Source organism: Phragmites australis, chromosome 4 (assembly GCF_958298935.1).
Source record: "Phragmites australis chromosome 4, lpPhrAust1.1, whole genome shotgun sequence".
Lineage (NCBI taxonomy): Eukaryota > Viridiplantae > Streptophyta > Magnoliopsida > Poales > Poaceae > Phragmites > Phragmites australis.
Window position 1 is genome coordinate 1,784,130 of NC_084924.1, and position 21,051 is coordinate 1,805,180.

At 45.6% G+C, this 21,051-nt stretch overlaps 3 protein-coding genes and 1 pseudogene across 3 annotated transcripts; 2 read left to right on the forward strand and 2 right to left on the reverse strand.

The window, feature by feature from the left end:
• Positions 1–313: 313 nt before the first annotated feature.
• LOC133915092 (uncharacterized) lies at positions 314–3,871 on the forward strand. Its single transcript, XM_062358103.1, has 7 exons — positions 314–416; positions 447–718; positions 1,673–1,746; positions 2,322–2,471; positions 2,617–2,902; positions 3,074–3,307; positions 3,387–3,871. Exons 2-7 carry the CDS (start codon positions 566–568, stop codon positions 3,702–3,704), a joined length of 1,215 nt encoding a protein of 404 aa, XP_062214087.1. The 5' UTR covers positions 314–416; positions 447–565; the 3' UTR covers positions 3,705–3,871.
• Positions 3,872–4,153: 282 nt separating this feature from the next.
• LOC133915093 (SPX domain-containing protein 4-like) lies at positions 4,154–6,698 on the reverse strand. The gene is made up of 3 exons (XM_062358104.1): positions 6,319–6,698; positions 5,076–5,235; positions 4,154–4,991 (listed from the first exon to the last, which is right to left on the reverse strand). Exons 1-3 carry the CDS (start codon positions 6,637–6,639, stop codon positions 4,462–4,464), a joined length of 1,011 nt encoding a protein of 336 aa, XP_062214088.1. The 5' UTR covers positions 6,640–6,698; the 3' UTR covers positions 4,154–4,461.
• A 3,076-nt stretch (positions 6,699–9,774) lies between these two features.
• On the forward strand, positions 9,775–11,665 carry LOC133914059 (uncharacterized). The gene is made up of 2 exons (XM_062357219.1): positions 9,775–11,120; positions 11,197–11,665. Exon 1 carries the CDS (start codon positions 9,845–9,847, stop codon positions 10,847–10,849), a length of 1,005 nt encoding a protein of 334 aa, XP_062213203.1. The 5' UTR covers positions 9,775–9,844; the 3' UTR covers positions 10,850–11,120; positions 11,197–11,665.
• A 3,698-nt stretch (positions 11,666–15,363) lies between these two features.
• LOC133914930 (uncharacterized) lies at positions 15,364–16,080 on the reverse strand (annotated as a pseudogene).
• Between the last annotated feature and the right edge of the window lie 4,971 nt (positions 16,081–21,051).

Consider the following 21,051-nt stretch of genomic DNA (forward strand, 5'->3'; position numbering starts at 1 on the left):
TAAGGGGTGAATCACTTTATCATGAGAACTTTAAAAGGAAAGTGTTTGAGCGATAAAGAAAACGAGTAACTTTTACGAAGAAAATAGAAACCACGAAAAGATTCGATTAAAGATGGCCTTACCTGCCGCGGAAGATTCTGTAAAAATATTCGTGCAAATTACAGCGAGATCGCGTCGCTTCTTACGGAATCTCCGTGAAATCCTCGGGTCCAGAGAAGGGGAAAAGAAATTTGAAGCTTGGCCCCTACGGCAGTCCTCCTCGAACACCGGTCCGCTTCAAATCTCCGGAAAAATCAAATCGAACCACTGTCCACTGGGCAAAAAGATTAAGAAAAATCCAACGCGAAAACCGATGCTATTAACGCCTCCTCGTCTCGTTTCGTCTCGCTGACTGTTAACCCCTCCTCCTCTTCCCCAACCCAACCACCCTTTACCTCAAAAAAAAAAACCCAACCACCCTCGCACCCAACCCAACTACAGCGCGCGGCCAATCAAGGGCTTCGCCTTCGCCTCTGCGCCGCCGTGGTGGGTCCGGGTGGGCTGGTGGCCGACGGCCTCGGGCCCGATGGAGTGGACGTCGGCAGCGTACACGGCGGCGGCGCTGGTGTGCGCCACGGCGGCCACGGTGGTCGCGCTCGTGCACATCTACCGCCACCTCCTCCACTACGCCGAGCCCATCTACCAGCGATTCATCGTCCGCATCATCTTCATGGTCCCGGTAATGCTATCTGTTCGGCTCGTGTACCTAACCCCTCTGCTCAGCTCCCTCGCGCCAGATCTGTCGCAAAGTCAGCGAATTTGGAGGTTTATTTAGGTGAATTTGAGGGGCATGTCGTGGTTAAGAGCTGGAATACGAGCCGATTGAGGTGGATTTGCAAGTGGGTATACGCAGTGGCTCTGGATGAAGGTCCTGACTCGTGATGCGCCTTGCAGGACCTTGCATCGCTCTGCGATTGTGTTTTTTCAGTTGGCGCTTTTAGGTTTTGGTCGGGGTCCAAGGTGTGTTTTGAAGCCAATTTTCTGTGGCAGTGAGGCTGTGATTGGAATTGAAGGCCCTGATGAATTTGCTAGTGCTCTGTGGTTCTGGTTTGAATGCTTGCTATAGAGCTCCATTTACGGGGTTTTCTCCAAATTTGCAAATGAATTCAACGAGGTTCTGATGGGCATTGAGGTTGAGTTCCTTTTCTTTGATGTAGTTTGTCCTTAGTACGCCAGTTAATTCATCGAACACACAGAGTTCTGATAGGAAGTAGGTGCTTCCATGATTTTCTAAGCGAATTGTTTATGGTTTTTGAGGTTTCGTTAGGTGGAAATGGGTTTCGATGTTGATAATGAGTTCATAGTTCACCCAAGTGATTGGGTTTATCTAAGTCAGTATGCTGCAGCTATAAGAGTGTTATCATGTGAATTTATGTACTATTTGGTTAAATTCCAGCAAATGTGATATCAACACCTACATTTTTGGAGAAAAGGGCAAATGGCCATGATTTAAACTGTTTTGCACAATTCGGCTACTCATCAACAGATTGATATTCTATGTAGAAATACCTCACTTGCACTTCATCCACTATTGATCTACGTTTCATCCCTTGTGTCCAATAGATTTTGGCTATAATTGCTTTTGTATGTCATCATTTCAGCATATTAACCCTGAAGACATGTTATTTTGCAGGTATATTCAGTGATGTCATTTCTTTCCCTTATCTTCCCCGACAGTGCAATATATTTTAATTCTATTCGAGAGATGTAAGTCCTACTTTCACGTCTAACCTCTTTTCTCCATTCATTTGAATCGTCTAGTTCAATGTGAGATCATGATTTCTGCTTTTGCTAACTGTTGGGACATGTAATCTTATATTTTCATGGATTCAAAATGCCCGTTTGTAGGCAATTAGCACAAACGAGAACTAGCATAAACTTTTTGTTGGTTTTTCGCTAATAGCCAATAGAGACAAACATTTTTTTTTTTGTTATCATATACATTCATATGGTATGGCATCTTTATTCTGTGCAGTACTGCTTTCATTCATGCATGGTTATAAAATGTCATGTGGCATTAGGAACTCCTGTTACTAACTTGGTATGAGAATGTTGAAAGTTATTATGTGTCTTTCTTTCTCTTTTCTTCTTGTTGGTGCTTCTTAAGTACTTTAACATGTCAGTCCGAGTATCGTAGTGCAGCAGAGTTAAGCTGTTATTTCTCATGTGTTGTGTGAAATTTCTCATATACTATTGGCTTTTTCACTGCAGTTGCAGAAGCACTTGAACTAACAATTGCATAACCAGCTTATTCTGAAATTTCCTATCTTATCATGTTTCAGCTATGATGCTTGGGTCATCTACAATTTCCTTTCACTATGTTTGGCATGGGTGGGAGGTCCCGGTGCTGTGGTGGTAAGTTTGAGTGGCCGAACCCTGAAACCATCATGGTTTCTGATGACTTGCTGTTTTCCAGCTATTCCTCTAGATGGGTGCGTAACTGACCTTGGTGCATATTAAGTAATGGTCATATCAGTTTTTATACTTTCATGTGCCATTGCACAGTAACACTTTTTTTTAGACCTATACGTCATGATTACGCAAGTGCTGATTGAAAAATCTCGTGTTCTTGAACAGACGTTTCATACGAAGATGCAAACAAGGCTGCTTGCAGTTTGTGATTCTTAAGCCTATTTTGGTTGTTATTACCTTCATCCTTTATGCTAAAGGGAAATATGAAGACGGCGACTTCAGTGTCAACCAATCCTATCTGTACATAACCATCATATATACAATCTCATACTCAATGGCGTTATATGCTCTTGCATTGTTCTATGCGGCATGCAGAGATCTACTTCGGCCATACAATCCTGTCCCTAAATTCATCATTATCAAATCAGTCGTGTTTCTCACATATTGGCAGGTAAACACAACACCAATTGATATTTTCCCCTCTTCCAAGTATAATAGGGAGCCACCTATTGACTCGCTTATATCTGAAACTGTGTTTCCTGTTTGCAATGTGGTCTTGCCAAGGAATTCTTGTGTCATCAGAAGTATTCTCGGTTCAATAATTTGAAGTTCTTTCTTGCAGGGTGTCCTGGTTTTCCTTGCTGCAAAATCTCGGTTTATCAAGAATGCTGAAAAGGCTGCTGATCTCCAGAACTTTGTATTGTGTGTTGAGATGCTCATAGCAGCCATTGGGCACCTATTTGCCTTCCCTTACAAGGAGTATGCAGGTGCCAATGCCCGCCCTTCCGGTGGTTTCAGAGGAAGCCTTCTCCATGCTTTGAAATTTAATGATTTCTACCATGACACTGTTCACCAGGTAAGCAAGATCTTGCGTACCCATACCCTATAGCATTGTAGTTTGCCTATCTAGTCTAATCTACCCCATTCTCATGCAGTTTGCTCCTACCTATAACGAATATGTGCTCTACAATCACAATGAGGGAGACAACACACGAACAAAATTTCCTTCAGGGAGCGCTGTGCCAAGTGGACAGGGTGTAGAGTTGGGTGGCATCACCGTGGTGGCTTCAAATAGTCCGGTGACATCAAGCGTATCATCCAACCAGGCAGATAAGGAAGAAACGATGACCACCCCAATCAAGGACAAAGTCGACCCTCCTGGAGGACTCTACGACCTCACAGAATTACTCGATGTGGATTTTTCTAACTACCCAGCCAAGGTTCCTGCAATCACCAATGTAAGAAAACAATGATCAAGATTGATGATGTGCTATTTGCAGGGTTGCAATTGGGGAAAATCGTGATTTTCATTTGGTCATAGATAACATTGTAAAAATGTGTGTATTACTTGTTCTGATCTTTTCCCCATTGAAGGGGCTTATTCATGTCAGCAGCAGCTGCCCCACGGCCTCTCCTCTCACCCGGCTCTTTACTAACTGTGTACAATGCTGTGAGCTCATGGTGAACTGAAGTGACAAATGAAGTGTATACACGAATACAAATACTCTGCATTTCTGATTGTACATTTTCCCATTAACTGTCCTTTCTAACGTAGTTTCTTCTGTGTACCAAGTAAATAATCACTCCAACTAGTTGACGCTTTCTTTGTGCTGGGTATCTGCGTGAAAGATATGATTAGATCACGATACCATTTTGACGCACATGCTTTGTCGCGGAACACCTGATTAGGAAGCAAGCACTGTAAAGTGTCAACAAAAAAATTCGAGAAACCAAGGGAAAATTGTATAAGATTTCTCCGGAGTCAGCTATGACTTGTCAATGCTTTCTGCCTACAGCTTCAAAACTCAAATGGCTCCTATAATAAACCCTTATGACATGCTGCCAACACAACAAAAACATGGTAAGATAAACATTTCATGCCTCTGAGGTTCTGATGCCAAAAAATAAGTCTATTAGGAAATCCTCGCGTGACACTTCAAAGACGGCTAGACATCCAGATAATCCATTTACCCTTGTGAACGGTTATTGAACGGTGCGTGAGAAGACGGATTATTCATCGCGTGGCTCGCCTTCTGCATTATGCTCCCTTTGAGCAGCATTCTGCTCCCTTGATTGCACCTCATTATCATCCTTTCCGGCATCTTGAATCTGGGAGCCTGTTGAGGAATCTGACAGCGAACTCTCAGAAGTGATGGCACCAGAACAAGCTTCGCCATCCTCGCCATGGAAGAACCTAGATAGAGACAGGGGGTTGTAAGTAGAGCTGGCTCTCCGAAGGCCCTGCATCGCTTTAATTGCTGCGAGTGTGCCTCGGTACACATCTGAGGTTTCCACATCGCAAGATGAAGTTGGATCACGTCTAGCCACATCATCATGCTGTTCCAGCTTTGCAGAGGAACCAGGCTCAAGTACTTCTGCTTCGACCGGGAAAAGTAGTTCAAGATTAGCCTCGCATTCTCGAACAAGCCTTGTTAAAGGTTCAGTTGTGAAAAATGGCTGGTGACGAGCACGTTGAGTAAAAGGTAGGCTGAGCAAACCGCCTGTTCTCTTGTCATACTTCTTCAGTATCTTCACTAGTCCTGCATGCACAAAGTACAATGCACATTGGATTCCAAACATCGCTAGAATACTGAAGATCGGCCAGCTTGGTTTGATGTGCGCACCAGCAAAATTTAGGGAGCTGTAGGTTTGCAGAAGAATCATCTCTCCGTGTATGATCACAAAATCTTTACGTATCTCTAACATCTCTTCAGTAAATTCGCTCTTAGATGTAAAAGCATCATTCTTTTTGGCTTTGACGCGATCAATCCTCTCCTTGAGCACCTTTGAAAAGTAATTGGTCACGATGCATTAGAATGGCAGCTCCAATTAAAGGAAGTGCTAAAGACAAGAAAATTAACACATAAGGAGGGGGACAATCAGGAAAACCCAAGTGCCTAGCAGATTATATGATACCAGAATGCAATAATTGCGCTACTCAGGAAAGTCTACCTCACAACCAACAAACCTAAAATCGTTAGCATTTTTGCTGCATCTTCTCTTCATAGAACAGAGAACATGAAATAGTCCATCATATGAATTTTTTTTTATTTTTTTATTTTTGATATAAACAGAGAACTGCCACCCTCAACATCCATCATCAATGCAATCTTAGCTAAGAAACAAGATAGTAGCAATATAGCTCTCATCATAGAGAAAATAAAGAACATTTTCCAGTAGCATACTTGCGAAATTGCGAAAATTTTGCTGCTTATTTTTGTGTATTGGCTTGAGCCAATACGCCTAGGTTGATTTCACCTTGTGCAAAGTTGATATTTTATGACATTGTATACAGGTACACTAAACCGCAAAATTAAATTTAGAGTCACGGATTTTATCCCTTATATGGTGGATAAGCGCATACGGTAATGAACAACAGGAAGCTTCCGCCATAGGGGAAAGGTACAGATTAGCTATTTCGTCCAAAATGAATAAAGACATGTAGGATGTAGCTACCAAAGTAACAATTACAGTCAGACTAACCCCATTTCGTCACCCACAGTTAATCATCAACTGGCCATTCACTCCAAACTGAACCACAGGCAAGGATGGAGGCATCATACTCTAACACTTCATCGCAATCCTCCTTATCCTTAGTTCAATTCAACATTCCCCAAGCCATACTGAACTACAGAGATCACATATACCAGAACTTGTACTCCTGATTTGATCATTCGTACAAACCGACTGCACTGGTCGAAATCAAGAAATCAACTGGGGACCATGAATCACTTCGGCGTCAATTCGCAGACATAATGGATCACACAACCTAAACTTTTACTCTCTACTGACAATGGATCACGAACACACGCATCAACAAGAACCGCAGGGATATGACCAAGGGCACGGTCGCACGGAAGGGCGCACCTGGAGCCGGATGACGTACCACTCCTCCCTCTCCATGTAGAACTCGTTGAGCTTGTGGAGCTCCATGTCGAGGATCCTGGCGAACCAGATCCCCAGGGCGATGTTCCCATGCCCGACTCCATGTCCACCTCCCTCCCCCTCGGCGCCGGCGGCGGCGGGCGGAGGAGGAGGAGGAGGAGGAAGGGGAGGAGGCGGGGCGTCGACTCCGGGGGGCGGCAGGTTCTTGATGAGCTTCTTGAGGGCCTTGTACGCGAGGTACTTGTCCCTCCACGCCGGCAGCGTCTCCTCCAGGTGGTTCCGGAAATCCTTCCCGAACTTCATGCCCCGACGACTCTCTCTCCCTCTCCCTCTCCCTCTCTCTCTCTCTCTCTCTCTCTCTCTCTCTCTCTCCAGGTGGGTCGCTATGTGTGGGAGGAAAGCGAGGGGCGATGGAAGAAGAGGGGGTGGTGGAGGAAGGGATGATTGGTGCTGGGTCACTGTTGGGTGGGGCCGGCCGTGGATGATTGGGTTTTAGGTCACTTTGGGGAAGCAAATCCTATAGGTGCTATCTAAAAAGACGAATTTATAAGAGATTATTCTGAAACCACTAACTATAAATGACTCTTTAAATCCCGAAACCACTAACCATAACCTCTGTCGATGGCAACCGTTCTTTATCGCTCGAAATCTAGTTGTTTTCAGGCTTCTGAAGAACAGGTGGATTGAAAAAAAAGGGAAAAGAAACAGAAAATAAGCTAGTGAAACAAGGCCGAACCAGCACAAGAAAATGGGCCGGGCCCGTCGGGAACGCATGCCGAGTTAGGCCGTTCGGGCATAATTATCCAATGCGCCGCGTGAAATCGATCCCGTGCTTCGGCCTGCTCCGGAAAGGGGCCGGGATTCTTGCCGGGCCGGTTCCCGGATGGCCGTATGCGTACAAGGAGATGAACTTTCTGATAAGGACGAACTGCGGCGCAGGGTAGCAGCGCATTTGGGGGATGGATGACGATCCAAGCCGCATGGGCACTGACATGCATGCAGTAGCTACAATGCGTAGTGACGCGTGTGTCGAATCGACAGATAGCTGTGTGCTTGGCTACAATGGGTAGTGACGCGTGTGTCGAATCGACAGATAGAGATAGTTGTGTGCTTGTTCATGTCAGAGAGAGAGAGAGAGAGAGAGAGAGAGAGAGAGAGAGAGAGAGAGAGTATTTGAACTCCAATGGAGCCTGGAAAGTTCGCATGAGGAATTGAGGTTTGGCCACAATTACTCCTCCGGTAACACATACTTACGTGATCAAAATTTTGAAAGTTTGGCTATCAATAACATATTTAGTTTAGAAATATAATATAGGCGAAATAGCCAAATTCGTCCCTCATCTTTCGCTCGAAGCTCAAATTCGTCCCTCAACTTTTAAAGCGGCCAATGTAGTCCCTCAACTTTCGTTTTGAGTTCAATTTTGTCCCTGGTCCGAGGTGGCAGTCCACCTGGCGTGCTGGCCTGTGCCTGCTCAGCTGAGGAACGTTTTTGGCTAAGTCATCTACTGAGAAGTACCTCTTTTGCCCTCATTCTTTCTTTCTCCACGGGCTGCAAGCAACCGGTTCTCGTTCGTGTTTTCTTGGCCATGGCGGCTGCACCCCTTCCGTAGGGTTCGTGGGGTGGGGAAAGGAGCTGCTGGAAGGCGGCGTTGTAGAGGTGCGTGGCTGATCTTGGAGATTGGGCGACCGAAGAAGAGCGAGAAGGGAGTTGCTGGAAGGCGACATTGCGGAGGTTCGACAACCATGGCGGCGGGAGGAGCTGGACTCACCGTGAGACACCAGGACAAGGTAATTGGATGGGGCTTTTACCTGTTGATTGATTTTTTGTGGTGTTTTTGCTTTGATTTGACCATAGGGTGGTTCGTGTAGGGCTTAAAAAGGATGGGAGATTGTGAGGTATTGGCTGTCAAGTTTTATTTCAATGGGCAATTTGTTCTTGATGGGTCAAAAGTGCAATACTTTAATGGGGATGAGGGAGTATCACACATAGACAAGCTGAAAATTTCAATCCCAGAGCTAGAAGCCCATCTTATGGACCACACAACCTTTAAGACTTCTGTTAGGATGTATTGGTTGCCATCCGGTGCTGTATTGAATAGTGGAATGAGGTTGCTTGTAGATGACAAGTCATGTTTGGATATGGTTGATGCGGTAGGATCTGTCGGCGCCGTGGACATATACACTGAACTAATTGATGTGGACATGGGTGGCACTAATGAAACAGAGACACAATATGGAGATGAAGACGTGTTTGACTTGTTTCGAGATGATAACATCATGGATTTAGATGCTGCAGTTGGTCTCTTGCGTGGTCAGAATGAATAAGATGGTGCTCCACTTGCTCTTCCGAGTGGTGATAATGTAGAATCAGATAGTGATTGTGATAGGACAGGCTTTACGACTGACGAGGATGATGAAGCAAGGGAGATTAAAAGTAATTACAAAGAATTCATGTCAAAAATGAAGAGGAGAGGAGATGTTCCATTGGACACCCCAATTGCATTGGATCCAAACACCATGACTCAAGGTAATGAAAATGGAGATGGCCTTGCATACTTTGATTCAGATGAGGAGGCATCGTATGATGATGACAGTGATGGTGGTGCCAAGAGAAGGAAGTGTCGGTTTCCAATCTTTGATAGTCGGGCCGAGGTTCCCCACTTTGCCGTGGACATGTGCCTTAGAGGCAGGGATCAGTTGAAGGATGCAATAGAAAGGTATGCATTGAAGATGAAGGTTAATATCAGGTTTGTCAAGAATGACAAAAAGAGGCTCAGGGCTGTTTGCAGATGGAAAGGTTGTCCCTGGGTTTTGCATGCTTCATACAACTCGAGGAGTGATTGGTTTCAAATTGTAACATATAATCCAAATCATGCATGTTGCCCGGACTTGAATAATAAAAGGTTGTCGACAAATAGACTATGTGATAAGTATGAGAGTACTATCAAGGCTAATCCAACATGGAAGGCTAGAACATTGAAGGAGACAGTACAAGAAGAGATGGGTGTGGATGTGTCGATCACAATGGTTAAGAGAGCAAAAGCAAAGGTTATCAAGAAGGTATTGGATTCTCAGAGTGGGGAGTACTCAAGGTTGTTTGACTATGCTCTTGAGTTGCAGCGAAGTAATCCAGGTAGCAGTGTGCATGTTGCTCTTGATCCAGAAGAAGAGGATCATGTGTTTCAAAGAATTTATATTTGCTTGGATGCGTGTCTAAGGGGATTCTTAGAAGGATGCAGGAGAGTGATTGGGCTTGATGGTTGCTTCCTGAAGGGTCTTATGAAAGGAGAGCTACTGTCAGCTATTGGAAGGGATGCAAATAATCAAATTTACCCCATAGCATGGGCAGTTGTGGAATATGAGAATGCAAATTCATGGGCATGGCTTCTTGGACACCTTCAGAAGGATATAAATATCCCATATGGTGGTGAAGGGTGGGTGTTCCTAACAGATCAACAAAAGGTAATTTTGAATCACAATAGTGCATTAAGATGTACTTCATTTTAAGATGTTCCTAACATTTAATTCATTGTTGAAGGGCCTACTATCTGTAGTTAACCAGCTATTTCCAATGGCCGAGCATAGGATGTGTGCACGACATATTTATGCCAACTGGAGGAAAAGACATAGGCTACAGGAGTACCAAAAGAGATTTTGGAAAATTGCAAGGGCATCAAATGTGATGTTGTTTAATCACTACAAGAACAAGTTAGCTAGCATAACCCCTGTAGGATGGGAGGATTTGAACAAAACAGATCCTATCCATTGGTGCAGAGCTTGGTTCAGGCTTGGATCCAATTGTGAATCAATTGATAACAATATGAGTGAATCATTCAATAGCTGGATTATAGAAGCAAGGTTCAAACCTATCATAACCATGCTAGAAGATATAAGGATCCAGGTGACCAGAAGGATCCAAGAGAATAGGAGCAATAGTGAGAGGTGGATAATGGCTATATGTCCCAACATTCTAAGAAAGGTTAGAAAGATAAGGCATGCTACCCAATTTTGTCATGTCTTATGGAATGGTGATGCTGGTTTTGAAATAAGGGAGAAAAAATGGAGGTTCACAGTTGATCTGAAAATGAAGACATGCTCCTGCAGATATTGGCAAGTTTCTGGTATTCCTTGTCAACATGCTTGTGCTGCCCTGTTCAAGATGTCAGAAGAGCCAAACAGCTACATAGATATGTGTTTCTCTATTGAGCAATACAAAAAGACATATCAGCATGTTCTGAAACCAGTTGAGCACGAGTCAGCATGGCCTGTGTCTCCAAATCCTAGACCTTTACCTCCAAGAGTGAAGAAGATGCCAGGTCGACCAAAGAAAAATAGAAGGAAGGATCCTTCAGAACAAAAGAAATCGAGCACTAAGTCATCTAAGATTGGAAGTAATAACAAATGTAGACGTTGCAATAGCAAGGGTCACAACTCAAGGACATGCTCAATGGTGTTTATGTGTTTCAGTTTCTTTTTCATTTTTATTATTGCTGTAATTGTTTTCTTATCTTGATAGAACACTAACTTTTGTTGTGTAGCAGGTGGAACAATCGGCATCACAATCGGCATCCCATGGTGCATCTTCTCCACAGGAAAAAAGTTCACAAGCATTGGTTGCTCGAAGTCAGGCAAATACCACGCCACTAGCTATTGAACCTGCACAATCCAAGCAATCTAGAGGAAAAAGACCAGCAGCAACTTCCAATACTAAATCAAGTAATAGCAAAATGCCTGAGGGCTTTGGATTGTACTACAGTGAGCGAACTGGTTCATCCTTCATTCAGGTCAATAAATTTTACTTACCAATCCAATATCGTTGCATTATTCCACTACACTGCAGTAATTTAAAAATTTTTCCAGTCCGGCCATAAGAGGAGATTGGTGTCTTTCGGAAGGTCTAAGTCCACTGCACAAGCATCCGCAAAGGCAGTCGCTGGTGGGAGTGCCTCTGTTATCATTGAGACAAGTGCTGCTGGTCGGCTTGGCTCAACTGCAAAGGCAACCATCAATATAACAGGCGGCCGCGCGAGCGCAAATATCCAATCTACTTCTAGTGGACGTGGAACAGCATTAGGACAAAGCAGGACCTCTCAGAAAAAAATCTGGAAATCAACTAGTGCCTTCAGAGAAGAGCATCGTGTAGTACCTCTCCAAGAGTGATCTGTAACTTTTATGTTGAACCTAGGAGCTTGTTTGAACATCTAGTGCTTCTGTTATGCCAAATATGAGACCTGTCACTTTTATGTTGAACCTATGAGCTTGTGTGTGTGTATGTTCTGCTTAGATCTGTCACTTTTATGTTGAACCTATGAGCTTGTGTGAACATCTAGTGCTTATGTTTTGATAAATGTGGGGACCTTGTTGTGTGTATGTTATGCCAAATATGTGTTCATTTCTGGAGATCTGGAGAACATTGGAACATGTCATTTCTGGAGAAGAAGTCATATTCAGCACAAGCATGTTTCCCTTGCCTGAAACAATATTCTGGACAATAAGTCCTTTCTGGAGAACAAGTCATAGCATTAACAAGATTCTGAAGAACAAGTCATTACACTTTTCCTTGACATCAACCTAAAATCTACAACACCAGCCACAGGCCAACTTGTAGCATTAACAAAATTCTGGAGAACAAGTCATTACAACACCAGCCACAGGCCACCAGCTATTACAGCAGTAAAACACAACAAAATGACAATGCAACTTCGTTGTTCTCTAATTGTTTCACTCAATTCACATATTGTTTCCCTTGCCTTCTGTCTGGACACAAAAAGTTCATCCCACTGCCTAGCTGAATGCACATACAGCTCCGTCAGGCTTTGATTCATAAACACAAGTTCCTCAATCACTCTTTTAGCTCTGCCATCAAATTTTTGGTCAATCCAGTACTTGAAGTCGCATGGCTCCTCGACCTGGGAGCATGCCAAGAACCTCCGGCCTACATCCGTATCAGACCAGCTGCAAGCTAGCACCGGGTAGAGTCCATGGCGGCACCTCAGCCCTGTCCTCACGACCATGCCCTCCCTGTGTTCTTCAAGCAATTGATCCAGCTGTGAAAATCAATCAAAACCAAGAAGAATTCAACAAATTACTCAAAAAAAGGAACCAATTTCGACAACAACCAATCTCTCATTTGCTAAATTCGGGCAAAAGTTGGTTCCCAAACCCTACATCAACTTGACCCCTTACCTCCACCTCCAAACCATTCAAAGCTGATTCCTCACGACCTGCCGTTCCTCTTCCCCTCCCTCACCTGGATCCGGCGCCCATGGATCCTCTCGCCATGGGAGCGGATCCGGTGCTAGCGGCTGTGCGACAACAGAGCCGAGCGAAGAAACGGGAAGTGGAAGGCGTGTGGGTGTGTGAGCGGAGAAACGGGCTTGGTGACTCCTAACAGGTGCCTGTGTCATTGAGGGGCAATATTGTCCTTTCATATGTGTGCAAAATGCAACATCACAACCCTAACGTTCCTCAGCTGAGCAGGCACAGGCCAGCACGCCAGGTGGACTGCCACCTCGGACCAGGGACAAAATTGAACTCAAAACGAAAGTTGAGGGACTACATTGGCCGCTTTAAAAGTTGAGGGACGAATTTGAGCTTCGAGCGAAAGATGAGGGACGAATTTAGCTATTTCGCCTATAATATATGTCGATTTGTTTAAAAAATATTTTTTCCTGGTAGAAAACATCAAGTATACAGGTTGGAAACCATGTCATGTCTAAGGTGTCGAGTATTTTTTTACATATTAGTCTAATTTTTTTAAGGAAGCATATATCTTTTTTCCAGTGAAAACTGTTTTTACGCAATCCATTCCCCGACAGTTATAGTTCATCTATAAAATGGCCAGCTGAGAGTTATCACCATCGATCATTCCATCTCGCCCATTTCTTCACGGGAAGAAAGAAAGAAAGAGCTGTTCGCAGCCATAGGACAGACCGGGGACGGAGATGGGTTCTCTGATGTCTGGATGGAACTCAACTGTGCTGGGTGACAAGAAAGGTGGTACATGCTCGATCGATCAGAGTCTGTATTTGATCAACTATATCTTTCGTTTTTCCGAGACAAGCATGGCAGTAGTCTTAGTTGTTGCCTCTGCCACGCCATATCTTTACTCTCACGTACGTACGATCTATGTATGCACGTCGTCGCATGCATGTACGTAGCTCGTTCGATGAGGAACCGGTCGCTGACCAAGGAGGAGGTCGAGGCGTTCTGGAGGCAGCGCGGGAGGCCGGAGAACGGCGAGGCAGGCTCGCCGCTCGCCTCCCCCCGCGTCGGCGACGTGACCTCGGCGCCGCTCCCGTCCTCTCCCCGCGAGGTACGTGCTGCATGCGCGCAGCTGCTTGCTGCTTTTGAGCTTATTTGCATGGCTACACGTGACCAGTATATATATTATGTTACACAGCAGGAGATCCCTCTCGCCGTCCGGCGACAGGATCAGGGGATGTGGTCCCCGCCTCCGCTGGCTCGCGCCGGCATAAGGACTGACCTGTACTGCTCGTCTTACGGTGGCCAGCACTTGTCTCCCCGTAGCGAGCCGTCGTCGCCGGCGACGCGCGTGGATGGCCTCCTCCCCGAGAACGCCGCCAATAGCCCCAGCATGAGCCGCGACTGGTACGTACGTGCCTATACCTCCACCGGATTCTCTCTCTCTCTCTCTCTCTCTCTCTCTCTCTCTCTCTCTCTCTCTCTCTCATTTTTATTTTCTTTCGGCATACGTGGACTGGTTCTTGCGTGATTTCGTCGTGCCACTCGCGCGCGAACGCACGTAGGTGGACGAGGAGCAGCTGGGCGTTCCTGAACGAGCCGCCGCGGGAGGTGATGATGATCGGCAGGGCGCAGACCTACTCGTGCGCCGATCAGATCCACGTCGCCCGGATCGTCACCGGCAACGCCTAAACGCATGCATGTGCACGTGTGGGCGGTCGACCGGCCTGCTGCTGCTGCTGCTGCTGCTCCTGCGCGTGCATATATGTACGTACCTCTCCCTTCCGTACGCCCGTGTATAGCAGCTGTCAGATGGGAACATGTATGATAGTCTTAGTAACTTGTGTTGTAGTTTAGGTTTGAGCTGCACTAGTATAAGCTGGTACTGTAGATGCATGCCACCTCTTGTACTGCACGGTTACATAGTGGTATGTACGGAATATAATTCCGCATGTATATATGTATACATAGCTTATCTTAAAGCTCCATCCCTTTCTGCTAATATACATCGATTTTTTCATCTATATTTTTAATATGAATCTTAACGCAGAGAAGATATTGCAATTGTGAGCAAGAGCATGTGAAAATTTTGCGTTCAGGTGAGGTGTGGCGAATGGTCGATGAGGCACCCATGGTTGACGTATCCGTTCCTCATCCAGCCGGAAAGAAGACAAAACATGAGGCATGGGTAGTTCTCTCTAGCTCTTGCTATGTGCTCTCACAGTTGTAGTACGATACAAAACAATATACTGTTGGCGCGTGTTTCGGTTTGTGTGGTGCTACGTGATATTAGGAGCTCTTGCAGGGCCTAATGTGTAATAGAACCACAGTGAAGTGACGGATCCCCCATTATCCGCGTCCGTGCGTGTTCTTCCCTAATCCTCCTCAGATCTCTCAAATCTTTCTCAAAAGGATGATTCTTTCCACCTAACAGCAAGATGGAGTACTTGACAAGAGAATTAGTTTGCTAGCACCATTGTTTCTTCCACGCCACCTGAAATCTTCTGTACAATAAAGGCACACCCATATGCAACAGCTTGCAAAAGGGCAAAAGATTTTTACATACACCTCTCGCTAGCTCGCCACACCTGCTATATTACGTACGTATACGGTACATAAATACATAGGGCAGAATGCCCAGTACTATTTATACGTACTATACAAAGAATGAGCCTTGGCGGTAGAGACCACAGAGATGCATGCATCAAAGCCTAAACTAGCTACGTCCACAGCCACAGAGATGAGGTAATCGACTTGGCTTGCACATGTCAAGGACGACAAAGTGTCGCGCGCGTGGCTATTCGATCTGCATGTGTACGCAATTCAGGCATTGCCGGTGGCGATCGGCCGGGCGACGTGGAACTGCGGCGTGTAGCTCTGCACCCTGCCGGACGCCTCTTCCTGCGGCGGCTCGTTCAGGTGGCCCAGCTGCTCCTCGTCCACCAGTCGCGGCTCTTGCTGGGGCTTTCCCCGGCGCCGCCGTCGTCGCCGCCGCCGGGGAAGCCCTCCACGCGGGGAGCCGGCGTCAATGTCCTCATGCCGCGGGCCAGAGGAGACGCCGGAGACCTCTTCTCCAAGCTACCGAACGGGCTCTCCTGTAACCAACCGTCGCCATCAGAGCTCTTGAAGGCTTATGCGCATCGCAGGCCAAGAAGCACGCAGGCAGGAAGGGAGTACGTACCGTGGCGGGGGAGCCTAGGGGAGACGTGACTTCGCCGCCTCCCTCCGACTGCCGGTGCTGCTTCCAGAACGCCTCCACCTCCTCCTTGGTCAGCGACCGGTTCCTCCGCGCCGGAACTACACACACAATTGTATAGGTACACTAGATGAGATGACTACATGCATCTTCGTGCATCACGAAACCACATCGCCAGCAGCGTGTAATGGATCGTTTGCGGCTACCTAGGCGCCGCGCGCCGGGTATATGCGCGCGAAAATGATCTCTGATAGACAAAACAAGAGCAAGCGGAGTAGACCATACGTACCTCTGTTCTCATCACCGAGAACAGGCGAATCCCAGCCAGCCATCAGAGAACCCATCTCCCCTTTGTGGATTATCCCAACACGAGGTGCCTACGCACGTACTTGTTTCGATTGCACCGTGCGCCGAGTTGTCCGGATCGACGTGGAACTTTCGATTCTATACTATAAAACACGAGTTTTTTAAAAAATATTTCTCACATAACAATTATCTACCCAAATCAATTTAATAGCATTGAATCCATTGCACAATTTTCATCCAACAGCATGCATGGACGGTGACCCCATCCGTCCACGCGCGGGCATGCCGAGGATTCAAGTGAGAACGCCTGCGTTTGGCCTCTGAGATCGCCCCTACACGCGCAGACCCCGTTTCTACCCGCCTGCTGATACTCGCTTCTTGCCTCCACCGTCGCTGCCCTCGGCTCCTCCTCCCTCCAGCGCTCTCGACCCCTTCGCCTCCCTCCGCCGATCTCGATCGGCTGCCTCCCTCTCTGTCGTCTCCGGTCCTGCACCCTCATCCCCACACCACACATCATCTCCAAATCCTCAGATCCGCCTCCTCCTCTTCACCCTCGCGCCGCACCGCGCCTCCATACCACACTTCACCCCACCCTGGATCTAGATCCGCCGCCACCACAACTACCTCCTCCACCATCGTGAGGACCAACAGGGCGGCGGCGGCATGGGGTGAGACGGTGGCAGGGTCGATGCCGCCTTAGCAAGGAATCCGCTGGCATGGGGTGCCTACTGTTCAGGCCCTTGCTCGCTCCAACTACCTCCGTCGCCACAGTAAGGGGTAGGTGGCGGATGCGTCCAATGCGACCCCTACCATGGAGGTGGCAAGGAGGCGGAGGATGCGACGATGCTGTGATTGGGAGCCGCCATGGATAGTCATCACGGTGGACTCCGCTCTTTCAGATCCGACGAATCCGCCGCCAGTTGCGCCTTCGGCATGGGAGGGGGCTGGTTGGAGCCGAGTACTGCAGCTCACCGAGCTCCACAACGCCGACCGCCAAGCCCTCCCAAGCAGGATGCAGAGCAACCTCTGAGGTCCCCACAGTGGGCACACTCCTCTTCGTCGATCTGCCTCGGGACTAGGTACAACAAACCGAACTCCCCCTATCTGTTTTGTTTGGAATTTTAGACGAACTTGTATTGCTAGGACTCGTGTTCTTGGAATGTGAGAACACATGAGCAGAGGGTGCAACAAGATTGCTAGCAATGTTAGGGCAAGGTATGGTAGGGTGGAAACTGGATTGTTAGAAATATCTTATTAGAGATTTCGATGGATTCTTGTTGTCCTAGCACAATTTAATTTGTGCAATTTTATTCCTACTTCTATAATTAAGAGCTTTAACTGCTGGTGCTTGTGCTTGAAGAGAAGGGAAGGTACTTCAGGGCCGCCCTCACTCGACACTTCGACACAGGGAGGATGGGGAAGGCGGCGACTGGATCCGAGGAAGCTCGTTGCCCTCTCTGTCCCACTGTCTGCGCAGCTGTAAGTGCTCCAGACTCTAGTTCATGGCGTCTGCCTCTCAACCTGTGACGCGGTGACGACCTTCCCCCACCTCACCGGCCTGCACCTACAAACTTCATGGATCTAGGTTTCCTCTATGTTCCTATCTACCATTTTGTCTTAATTTGACTCTGGATTCAAAGATATTTGGCACTCTTTCATCCGTCTCCCATGGATGGTTTAAATGAATGATCCCATAGAGGTACGATCTATTTTTTTGGTATGTTTTCTTAACTGAGATTGTCTTGAATTGCTATTATATTCTCTAAAACAACAAAGACATAGGTATCAGGCTAAGCCTGTCCATGTATATAAGCATTTGATACGAATTTCTTACGCAGTTAGATTTCCATGGCACTTTGTTTATGTTGATGGTCTGAAGTAGATACTATTCTATAACTTTCTTTAAAAGGAAGATATGAAATAGATGTAGCCTCATTCTATTTTATCCAGTATAAATTTTTGGTATCAAAATTTTCATATCGAATGAACTGTGTGCTAAGCACTGACAGCCTCCATTCCATTGCAGTATGTGACCACAGCCAGGGAGCTGTTGGAGCAGCTAGGAGCAGAAACTACACCAGAAGGGATATCAAGGTGTGTTTTCTTCAATGGCGTAGTGTTGAATTTTTTTTTCGAAATGCTGATATAGTGATATGCCTGAAGGGTTGCGGGTAGGCTACGCTAGCACAAAATAAATTTTCTCTACCGCATTCAACCAGGAAGCCATGCGAGTAGGGGATCATGAATCGTTACCACTTGACGAGCAGTGCAGCGGAAGAAGAGTTGGAGCAGACCAATCCAACGTCGTGCGCGTCAAGTAGTCGATCGTCAACCTCGTCCCGAGCACGTCCCGAGCACCTTCCGAGTACTCGCGGGTACGTCCCGAGTACTCCCGAGCAGATCAGCACCGCAATATTAGCAGCGCCTCCACGGTATCCACACGTACAAGGATAGAATCGCCGTGCGCCGGTGTGCTAGCACCGCGCGCCCGGCTAGGGTTTCGAAGGGAGTTCGGGAATAGGAGGCGGCTAGGGTTTCTAAAGAACACCATACGCCTTGGCCCCTGCCTATTCTTATATAGAGCACGCTAATGGGCCTTTAATCAACATTAAAGCCCATTATGACTCTAAACCCTAATAGTCCTTTAATCAACATTAAAGCCCATTAGCAGATCCAATCCGCAAACTCGATCGCCTCTAGGGCATATTACCAACAATGCCGACCATCTGTGTCCCAGCCAATGTTTGTTGAGGATCCATTCCAATGCAGTATATGACCACAACCAAGGAGTTGTTGGAGTATCTAGGAGCAGAAACTACACCAGAAGGGATATCAAGTTGTGTTTTCTTCAATGGCATAGTGTTGAAAGCTTTTTTTGGAAATACTGATATAGTGATATGCTGGCCATTTGTGACCCAGCCAATGTTTGTTGATGATCCATAATTTTTTGAGGAAAAAAGCAAAAACCAGCTGCTATATGACAGTACCAAAAAAAATCAGAATTCCAAACTGAAATGTAAAACTGTTTAACATAAATTTCAACATTGATCTTGCTGTGTCATTTGTATTAATGTAAAATCTTGAAGTCTGTATGAGGAGTATCGGCTGCTAATGAAAGAATAAACTATGCTGCTATTTGTCTTTGGTTGACAGTGTGTTTCAATATTTTGTTAAGCATTTTTAATGCCTTTACATTCTGATTACACAAGAATGGCCTCCAAAAAAAAAAACAGGAATGGGATCGAGAAACTCATGATCTTTCCTTTACACACAAGTGCTACACTAACCTAGCTTCCAAAAATGTCTTTCTTCTTTACCCTTTTGTATGTAGGGTTACAATATATACCATTTTATTGTGCTAACAGAAGTGACACATCAATAGGGAATTTCATTTTTACCGATATCGATGTGTTGAAATGGATATTGTCAAGTTTTTTTATGAATCTTTGTCAGTAACTTGAACTTGTGAAAGCAAGGGTTAACTCATATTTATAGCTAACATACTTGCTAAATTAGTCCATTGTTTTCTTCATTTTGAAATATTGTATCGTCAAAGGTAGCATTACTTTTGGGCTCTTAGATGCTTACATGATGCATTGATATGATGTTTCTGAGAAAAAAAACTTTATAATTTGAAGTAGTTCACCTAGCTACCATACATTAAGCAAATCACTTCTTTTCTCTTGGTAAGAGCTAATAATAAACTATGTTGGCATCTTTGTTCAAGCATTAGCATTACTTAAAGTTAGCTAGGGGTAATGCCATCCAGTTGTTTAATTTTCATGAAAATATAGCACTATAGTTGTTAGGTACAGCTATATGTGACCGAGTCAAAAGTCTAAACTGGAATGCATGCATGGAATCATAATATCTCATGGAAAGCATGGATAATTTATATCTGATATTTTATTCCTATTTACTGGTAAATGTTAACAATCTTTTCATCGCCCCTGCAGTCTGTTGTCTTGTGGTTAGCTTTTTTTTAGAAATTACATACATACAACACATGCACGCCCCCCCCCCCCCGGTGCAACACCCGTGTACGCTCAAAATTCATACATGGGTGGGTGGGTCATTGCCACCCACGCCCCACCACGGCCTCAAACCCGAGTTGTCATGGTAACGCTAGGGAGTTTTGCCACCTAAGCCGAGAGCCGTTTGCGTCTTGTGGTTAGTTAGGTCTGGAGTTCTTGGTAGAATGTTGCACACATGTTTACATCTGTGCTGCTGCTGTTGCTTTTTCCCCCTTGGTCGTAATGCGCTAAGTACAGTTATTGTGTTAGGTTTCTGGTGGTTTTGACTTTTACATACATTTGGCTTGAATTTGTTAATGGAATCTGGAAACCTATCCTTGCTCAGCTTTTACACTGCAAGTTTGAAATTCCACCAAAATGTTTGAAATTTTTTGCCAAAAGGAGTGGTGAAATAACTTCACTAGGCTAATAAAATATATAGCACTACACAGAAGTGCACGAACAATATAGTCCACGACATCAGAGTGTGCAGTAGGGACATCATGAACAACACGTCATTCCACAAACAACTCGAGTGTGGACGCGACCAAGACCTACTCGTCATCCTCACTGTCTGCTTCAGTGAAGTCTGGATCGTCCTCTGAAAGCACAAGCAAGGGTGAATACAAATATAAGAATAAAAGATTGCTAGGGATCAACTGAAATACTCCCAGATAATCGGATCACTCGTGTATCTATCTAGTACTACAAGACTTGATATCTCATTTACTATGAGCAAATTGAGTCGGTTTACTTCTAACCCGGGTGATGATCATTGGAATGCGCTTGAGCGAGTCATGCACTACTTGCTAGGTACTATAAATTATGAACTTCACTATATTGGGTACCCATCAGTACTGGATGGTTATAGTAATTCAAATTGGATATCCAATATTGATGAGATCAATGTCACAAGTGGATATGCATTTACTCTTGGAGATACTGCTATTTCATGGAGGTCTTGCAAATATACTATATTGACGAAGTCAACCATGG

Coding starts and splice junctions, on each gene's coding strand:
- LOC133915092 (XM_062358103.1), top strand. CDS start 566: ATGGAGTGGACGTCGGCAGCGTACACGGCGGCGGCGCTGGTGTGCGCC. Junction 2,472..2,616: donor CCAGCTATTCCTCTAGATGG/GTGCGTAACTGA, acceptor GTTCTTGAACAG/ACGTTTCATACGAAGATGCA. Junction 2,903..3,073: donor TGTTTCTCACATATTGGCAG/GTAAACACAACA, acceptor TCTTTCTTGCAG/GGTGTCCTGGTTTTCCTTGC.
- LOC133915093 (XM_062358104.1), bottom strand. CDS start 6,639: ATGAAGTTCGGGAAGGATTTCCGGAACCACCTGGAGGAGACGCTGCCG. Junction 5,236..6,318: donor GGTACGTCATCCGGCTCCAG/GTGCGCCCTTCC, acceptor TACTTTTCAAAG/GTGCTCAAGGAGAGGATTGA. Junction 4,992..5,075: donor CAGCTCCCTAAATTTTGCTG/GTGCGCACATCA, acceptor TTGTGCATGCAG/GACTAGTGAAGATACTGAAG.
- LOC133914059 (XM_062357219.1), top strand. CDS start 9,845: ATGTTCCTAACATTTAATTCATTGTTGAAGGGCCTACTATCTGTAGTT.